The following is a 9176-nucleotide window of genomic DNA, read 5'->3' as shown; positions in this document are numbered from 1 at the left end:
TAATAATGCAGGGAACCACTCGTTATAAATCTCCTAACTGTGATATTTTCAGAAATAGAAGTCGCGTTTTTTTTTAAATCTAAAACGTGCTGCGATTTATATTCCAAATCCACTCATATAATGCAGAAACACTCAAGCAAGCTAAACACGCGCAACGCGTGCACGTATTTGTACTGATGCAGAACAGTACAGCCTAGCGCATTTCACACAAGCTGTTAGATTCACTTTCGCCAGAAAGTCGTGTATGCCTAAGGTTAAAAATAAATGACATTTATAGTGAATGCCCCTATAAATTTTACGATTTTTACGATTTAGTTTTAATCCAAATGATGCGTGTGCTAAGTGAGTGAACATCAAAGATCACTTGCGCTCTCAACTTTCCAGTGATGTCTGTGAGAAAGGTATATTCACTCGACAAGCTCGCACATCTGCGCCGCCGCGCGCTCAATCCACTCAGCGTGCTTTGCTTATCAACTCGCGCACATCAGCTATACAGGCGTTAATACTGAATGTTTAACATTATATTCATTGCATACATATACTTCGTAGACATCCTTAATCTCTAATAACTCCATTCTGCTGTCTGTTGTTCTGTTGTCGGTGTTTCATTGTCTGAATATGGCACTTATCACATGTTGTGTGGTATCGGCGTTTGTATCGGGGCATTTTTACGAGTACGAGTACGAGTACGAGTACAGGAGCTCAGTATCGGGCCCGATACCAGTATCGGTATCGGTGCATCCCTACTTAATAGCATATAGGTTTGACTAGTGCAGACAACTTTAAAATGACACATGATTTTGAGGAAATTGGTGTTGCATAATATCCTAATACTCATTGTAACAATTATATTGACGCAATGACTGAAAAGTGCAGTTTTTGAACTGAGACTTCAATAGGATTTGTCACTCTGTTCTCTGTGTTTTCACATCTAAATCCTTTTAGTATGAGTCGGTGTCCAGTTTTGTTTGTTTGTGCAAAACAACCACTATGTTTGAGGCTTAGATTGTTTTGCGATTCTATTCTTTTTGTCTTTTAATTTTGTGGAGAGTTTTAGTACACACATGCTTTGAATTAGAGACTTTTCTGTAAACCTCACGATGAAATGATGACAAAAAGTTCTCGAACGACCTCAAAAATGATCTTGTGGGGCATTTATACCCCTTTAGGTCTGAATTGCATGCCATTCCCTGCACTGAGACATGCTACATTTGTATTACTTTCATGCTGGGAAAAATAAATATTTGGCTATGTCTCCCATCACCAGGACATCAAGGATTGCGGTTTCCAGGGGATTACTTGTTTAAAAGTATAGTTTGTACTTTTTAGCTTTCATTTTTTTCTATAGGCCGTTCCAATTCCAGCAGGACCGCAGTGGCATATGGGTTGACTCTGTGAGCCAAAATATACTGTATTAGTATTTGATTAAAAAGACATGAAGTGGTATAATGGGAGGATAAAAATAGTCAGTGGGACGCTGATGCAAGTTTGCTGCTCTGCCGGCTTTCGGCACATCTGTCAGGTGGAGACACAAAAGAACATTTCCCCAACCGTACCCTGCTAGCAGGGCGAGAAAAGAGCCACCACCTCATTAGCAGACTTACGGCATCATTTAAAGCTGATTGTCATAATCATAGCCACTTCTTCACACTTCAGCACAATAATGCACCCATATCGCATTGGCAGCCACGTCCGGATGTCTGTCATCTCTTTACGAATGACCCTTCAGCTACAGAAAGCCCACATCCTGCTTTCTGAGCTCTTTCCGCCTTCTCTTTTCAAAGATGTTCTTCCTTCTGTGTAAGGGGGAATCAGTGAGCTGGGCCCAAATCTGTTGAAATTTTGTAGGAAGCCTTGCAAAAGACGCCATATGGCTTAGCTTGGACACAGCCAATGTTAACAAAATTGCCGGGCCTTTCCAGGAGAGAGGGGAATTGCATGTGCCAAAAAGACTTCAATATGGTGCTCATTCTGCTCACTTTTTCACGATGGTCTGTCATTTTTTAGTCAGTGTTGGCTTTTTTCTGCATATAATTTTTTTTTTCTGTTTTTCAAGCATTGCAGTAATTTGCCCTGTTTTGTAGTGATATTTTTGACTACTCATGATTTTCTTCTATACCACTAATCTTCCTTCAGCATTTTGGTGTCTTCAAGTTGTAAATGTTATGCATAACTTCACATACGTTACTTCTTAATGAGTTAGAAGTAAATGAGTTTTAATTAGTGTTGTTTGACTTTGTTTGACCAGTAAAATATTTTTTTAAATCCTAAAAAGAAGTTTAGAATTTACTTAAAACAACTCTGCGTAAGATATTAAAAGTGTTTTCGTAGATTGTAAGTGTATAATAAATATACATGTTTTTACTTTATACTCAAAATAGGTGACAAAATACTCCACGAATAGGATTCCTAATAGGGTATTTTATAGTAGGGTAATGTGACGACTTGGCTAGTCCCCATGTAATTATATTGTTCTATGCAATAAAGAATTTTTTTTGTTTTGAGAAAAAAAAAAGATTTTTTTTGTATATTAATTTCCTGTATTTTTTATTGTATGATCACCAATGTTTTAAAACTCCAATGAAGTCATACTGCTTTTAGAATCTGTTGTAGTAAGTTGTTGGAAGACATTCTGAATCAGGCTGTGAACCGCCTACACTCCCTTCGCTACTGTTTCCTTGGTAACTGATGTCAGGAACGGAGACGCCAATAAATGGATCTGCTGCATGTTTCCCATCTTTTAAGCCCTTATTCCATGCTCAAGAAGGGGTGTTTGAGAGGGGAAAAGTAAGCAAATTTTGCATTGCTTGTAGTTTTTCCTATATTCAGAATGCTCTAGACTGCAGTACAATTGCTAATGCAGATTCCAAACTGATATTGTTTTTGGATGACCCTTTGACAAGTATCCAAAATGTGTTCCAAAATATGAGAACAATTCCTGTCATGCTTCACTGTCATTGCAGTGGAACAAAACCGTACCTTTAAGTGACCATGAGTTTTGTTGAAAGGGGTTATTACATAAATGCATTGGAATGTTGAAGAACTAGAGTGCTTGCTTATTACCTGACATGGTCAGAAAGAGGCGATACATATGAAAATGAAAAAAGGCCTACTAAAGTAAGCTCTTAGTGTAGCAGCCCAGGTTGCTGAACCCATCAACCCCATATTTTGGCCCCTTCCAGTCTCTCGCCTGAGAGAGCAGGGCCCACTTCTAATTTTAAGTGTTTGTGCTGCTCGTTATTTCAGAATGTTGTGATCTCCTATGCCAGGGAATGTGTATGTGTCCGATAGGATTACGCACAAATAAAGCTCTCAACCAAAAAGGTGCAACTGCACTTGCGAACAGGTCTGGGGTGTTGTTCTTATTTAAGAAACAAGGAGCGCACACATTTGATCCCATAAATCCTTTTTCCTGTTGGTCAAATGCCAGTTTGGTTTAAAGTGATGTTTGTTCTAGGTTTATTTTCAGCAGCTTCTGAAAACAAGAAGCCCTTGATATTATTATGACCTCTCCACCCCTGTAGGATCACTGGGATTGCACGGCAGTTGCATCATGAAAAGTTAACCTCGCCCAACCCATATGTGTCATGGAAATTAAATATAAGCCTCTCATATCACACATCCATTTGACCCTATTTCTTTTAAGCGCTCATCTCTATAGGGTGCTTGTACTAAAACCCTATCCAGGGATGGCTTATGGATGGCTGCTATGGTCTTTTGGGGTAGTATATTATCACAGATATAAACAAGGCTTCCTCTGCTCTTTAATTACATCTCTGAGAGCTTGGCTCAGGCTCAGCAGGGATTTTGGGGGAAGTGGGACACGCTCTCAGCAATCCATGCCTCAACAGCATTTCATAATGGAGTGGCTCAGAATACATCCTCTGGGAACCCAGGTACAAGAACAACTCTGAAACAAGGCAACTAAATTAAGCAGATATAGAGAACTCGGGCAGTAGACCAAGCATATGGAAGCTCCTTTTGGAAGATCTTCATATAGTTTTATTCCCCTCGACTCAACCCAGCTGCATTTGTTGTATCCGTTTCAGATGTTCAAGAATCGACCCTTGTTAAGCCACACCTTACTTAGTTTCATATTAAATGGAAAAAAAAAATGTTTTAATGAATTTGCCAGCAATATAAATGCTGCATCTGTTGTGTCCGCCATATTTTCTTACTAACATGCCCCCAACTCGGAAACTCTAGACTAAGTTCAGTTTCCCACTCAAAATTACAACTATGTAGTCGCATTCATATGCCTTCGATTCATAAATACGATACTCCCGACATGACTTGAACACACCATCAGAATCAACTGAAGAGAGAGCCTCATTTGAAAAAGATTTCAAGTGACAACATAAGTGTAAATGAACAGAACCGCTACTATGACCTAAATCATAAGTCGTTACATTTATATGAATTTACCTTGGAGCAAAAGTCTGTGTTCTTTCTGATGTTACATGTATTAATTTGAGAATGAAGACTGACAGATTGTTTAACCCACAGGATGCACTTCTCAACATTTAATTAAAGAAAATAGAGTAAAGCACATTGTGTCACTGTTTTATGTGCCTAGAACGTGTTTTACTATATTTTTGGATACATTCTGTAAACTTCAGTAGAAAAGAGTCCGATAATAAGGCAGATGACAACAGTTGCTAGAGTAGGAGTGGTTTGTAATGTTTTTAAGGCAAGGCTTGTTGATGAGGCTATTATTGTTCAGCATTTAATCAAATGTACATATTCAAATGCAGAATTATATTACCTGAAAAGTAGAATATTTGATACTGATCTTATTTTGTATTTGTTGTGGATGGGTTTATAAATGTGAATGGCCCAGTAGTTGAGATACTGTGTTGCACATGCTTTGTAGCTTTGGTCTGAGATTTGAAGTCAATTTCAGTGACGGAACTGATGAGACAGCAGGAGGGACTATCGATTCAGGTGTGACTGCATCCGTTGGAGCCTTAGGCATAAACTTGATCTTCTAAAGGGGTCTCAGATTGAGGTGTGGTTTTCCCATCTTGTTCTCTTCTTTGGAAACATGTGGAGGCATGATGTCACTGCACCTATGCTGGTATTTGTCATGGTGATGACACTCATGCTGAGTGGAAGGTGTGTCTGGCAATGTCCCAGGAAATGACATCATGTATGCCCATTCATGCAAAAAGACGTGTGGGAGGTTATTAGCCAGATGGAAAGAGCAGGATCACCTGTTCTAATGCAAACCTTGATGACAAGACTGATGTGTGGTTTATCATCTCTCCAGTTTCCCATGACAGCTGTCTGATTTCACAAACTAAAGGAATAGTTTGCCTCCTAAAATGAAAATTGTCTCATCATTTACTCACGTTTCCACAGCTTTTCCTCTTGCCATTAGAAATGGCCCTATACTGTTGTTAATTAAGTTAACCCATAATAATTTTGATTAGGAACCCTTTGTATTTTGTACTAATATTTCTTACTAACCCAATAAATAAAATGTAGGCTAATATAGAATCTATATCTCAGTTTAATATTAAAATTGATCTATGTATTTGTTTATTTTATTATCAATTTTTATTTGTTATTATAGTATGTCGGAAACAACATGATTGTGAGAATTCTTTTTTGGTAAACGTTTATTTGAAGTAAAATGTTGTAAAAAGACAACATGTTAAGGACAGCCTGGAAGATGAACCTTACATGATGACTCTTCAATTGTTAGGCACTTTGCGTTACATTTGCTTTCATTCATGAATGCTCTCCACTTTGTCCAGCCTCTCGTCTTCGAGTTAGGTCCATCTGTCCTGCTTCAGCGCCAGAATTGCAAACAGCCCATTTTTCTTCATTTACTGTCCCCGCTGTCCACAGTCTAAATGTCTCTGGCTCTCTACACACTGGAATCCTGGGCATGAGGATGTGCTGGATGCTGGTTAAGCACAAGAGGACTGACAAGCAAATCTTTCATAAACCCTTACTTAGCAGAACATCTGCAGGCAAGCTGGTCTGGATGCTGAAGTTGGCACTTCTCACACCTCTTGTTACCCATTTGAGTGTGCTGCCCTCTAGTGTATGATATGATGTACTGTGCTGCTTGTATTTCAGTGTTCATCTGTCTCAGTATCTGGAAGAAAGCAAGTCATTCAAGTCATTTTTATTTGTCATCTATAAAAGCCTTTGTTGTTGAATATGTCCCAAAGGCCCTTTAAGGCCATCTTGTTAATTCCCCCAACAGCCCGTTTACTTTAATGGGCAGAGACTGAAAAGTTTGGGGACTGTAAGATTTTTTAAAGTGTTTTTGAAATAAGTCTCTTATGCTCACCAAGACTGCATTAATTTGATCAAAAATACAGTAAAAACAGTACTATTGTGAAATTCTTACAATTTAAACTAAATGTTTTTAATATATTTTAAAATGTAATTTATTCCTGTGGTGACAAAGCTGAATTGTCAGCAGCCATTACTCCAGTCTTCAGTGTCACATGATCCTTCAGAAATCAGTCTAATATGCTGATTTGATGCTAAATGTTGTGTTAAATGTTAAAATAATAATAATTATTATTATTATTATTGATCCAGACTTTTAAATTGTATTGTACATTGTACCAAAACTACTGAAACCAAATCAGAATCTGATCCTGGGGTGGTGTGGCAAACTTGTTAAAGGTCTTACCTGGTAATTGAAAAGTTGAAGGTTCACTGTGCACTCACGCATTCCCTTCTACTCTCATGTGTCCTCAGGCAGCTGCAGGAGCTCCAGCATCAGAAGGAGCAAGAGAGGGAACGACTGGAGCGAGAGCGGCTAGAACGGGAACAGCAGGAACGAGAGATGCTGGAACGGGAACGTGCCGAAAGGGAATGTCAGGAACGGGAGCGTCAGGAGCGAGAGCGGCTGGAGAGGGAACGTAACGAGCAGGAACGTCTGGAGCGCCTGGAGCGTGAGCGTCAAGAGCAGGAGCAGCTGGAGCGAGAACGCCAGGAACGGGAGCGTGCCGAGCGGGAGCTGATGGAGAGAGAGCGTGCCGAGAGAGAGAAGCAAGAAAGGGAGCACCAAGAGCAGCTGGACAGAGAGCAGATGGACTGGGAGAGAGGGAGACGCATCTCCAACGCCGGTGAGCATCTTTATTTTCTCCAAAGTCTTTTGATAGATAGGACTGACTGATAAGATGTAAACAAGACAGGCTGGAGTAAAAAAATTAGTGAGGTTTTAACACAAACTAACAATACAAGTGGCTTTTCTTCTGTTGTACGCTATGCTTAGCATGCAAATGCCTGTGAAATGCAGTTAGTATCAGTTAGAAATCATCTTACAGTGTTGCAGTTATTATACCCTTGAAATTTCATTTAAAACAATTTTTTTCCTTAAAGTTAACAATGCGTTCGGACTGGGGATGCACTGATATTACAATTCTGGCTGATTTCCGTGCCATGGCTAATAACTAATAAACAACAAAAATCTGTACTTTTTTGTACATATTTAATGTATGTATTTAAAATAACTCGCCACATTCACAAAAAAAAAAAAAAAATCTGTGCTGTTCTTGTCAATGTTAAATCAGTGTTGTGATACTTGAGTGAATAAACAACAACAATATATAATATACAATATGAAATATGGATAAATATTCATTTGGGGGTCTGATAAAGAAAAAAGTTTGTTTGAATAAAAAAGTAAGTTCTTTATTATAAGATAGCAATGTTCAAGAAACGGCTCTTGAAGGGTTAAATCTTTTGTAATCTACACTTGTCCCTCTAAGATTTAAGCATTATTTAACATCTAAAAATTGGCGGAAACAAGTGACCAAAAGTTAATATCCAATACTAGACATCACAGATAAAAATTAAATGGATAAATTCCTCTGATATCCGATGTTGTGCATCTCTAGTTTGGATGTTTTCTTTTGTTGTTCTTGCTGTAAAACACACTTTAGTATGTATTTGGCCTCTAGTTCTACGTAAGACTATTGTTTATATGAAGGAAGGGTCAGCACCCATTGTGTCTTAATATATCAACAGGCAATCTTCTCCTGACGTGTCCATCTGTCAGTATGTTGGAAGAGTCTGAATCAACAGCTTGAAAGATGACGAAACTCAAGGAGAGCTGCACACACTAACCACATTTCCCTCATGCTGTCCTGTGTACAGCCCACTAGGATTATGGGTTAACCTGCCAGAACTCGAGAATTTAGGTGACAGTAGAGAGAGGCTATGGATCTTTAGCAATCGTCAACACAAATGGGGGGCTTTAGAATAACATGCACAGATGAATTGTTCACAATAAGACCAGGAACTTTCGGTAAGAAACTAAATAAGGTCAATTTTGATTAACTATTGACTTTAAAGGGCCTTTATGTGTGTGTGTGTGTGTGTGTGTGTGTGTGTGTGTGTGTGTGTGTGTGTATGTATGTGTATGTGTATATATATATATATATATATAAAATAAGGGTCTATATATATAGTTGAGTTCATCACATCAGATTGCATACATTTCTCAGTAGCATGTGAAAAAAATAGCCATTTTTCTTCTCAATGTGGGGGAGGGGATGTTTATTCCACATATAATGTGTGAGAAGTCTGGCCTCAGGCTTTGATAGGCGGAATTGCCATTTCAAGTGTTAAACATTTGAGCAGTTTAGCATAGTGTATGTGTAATCATTGTATCAAATAATCTGTGTTATTTAGAGGTGATGCAATAGTTTGCATATAGCAAGATGCATTATTAGGGCTGGGTATCGTTCAAAAATTTTCGATATCGATACCAATACCTTGACTTATACGGTTCCTGAACTTTACCAATTTTATGAAATCAATTTTAACAAGATTACATTATCTAAAAAAAAAAACTTTGGTTTTATTTTTCAGCTTGTTGATGTTTATACATACTCAAAGACTCATCTCCAGAGCCACTGCACAAAGGAACAAAATGTAACCAACACAATAAATCAGTGCAAATAGTTTTAATAAAGCTCAAATAGTCTTCAGTTTACACATCTGTTAGGCTACATTTACACTAGTGCGTGTTAAAAACGCATTTAAAACGCATAGCTCAGACAGAATCATGATTTCTATTTATTTTCCACTGATTTACTGATGAGCATTAGCAGCTTCCAGCGCTGTCTGCCTGTGTTCTCTCTTCCATGATCGCTGCTCTGACTCAAATCAGAGGTAATAACATATTTAATTTCAGCAACATT

General features: G+C 38.3%; 1 protein-coding gene across 1 annotated transcript in view; it reads left to right on the top strand.

The window, feature by feature from the left end:
• enah (ENAH actin regulator) overlaps nt 1-9176 on the top strand; it is a 101914-nt gene that overhangs the window by 76837 nt on the left and 15901 nt on the right. Inside the window, exon 6 of the mRNA XM_016488278.1 lies at nt 6724-7094. Coding sequence (XP_016343764.1) covers nt 6724-7094 — 371 coding nt within the window. The remainder of the gene's footprint in view (nt 1-6723; nt 7095-9176) is intronic.

The sequence above is a fragment of the Sinocyclocheilus anshuiensis genome, unplaced genomic scaffold (assembly GCF_001515605.1).
Source record: "Sinocyclocheilus anshuiensis isolate Anshui unplaced genomic scaffold, SAMN03320099.WGS_v1.1 scaffold1733, whole genome shotgun sequence".
Taxonomy (NCBI): Eukaryota; Metazoa; Chordata; class Actinopteri; order Cypriniformes; family Cyprinidae; genus Sinocyclocheilus; species Sinocyclocheilus anshuiensis.
Note: the sequence above shows the minus strand (reverse complement) of the source record. Positions and strands in the feature narration are given on the sequence as shown.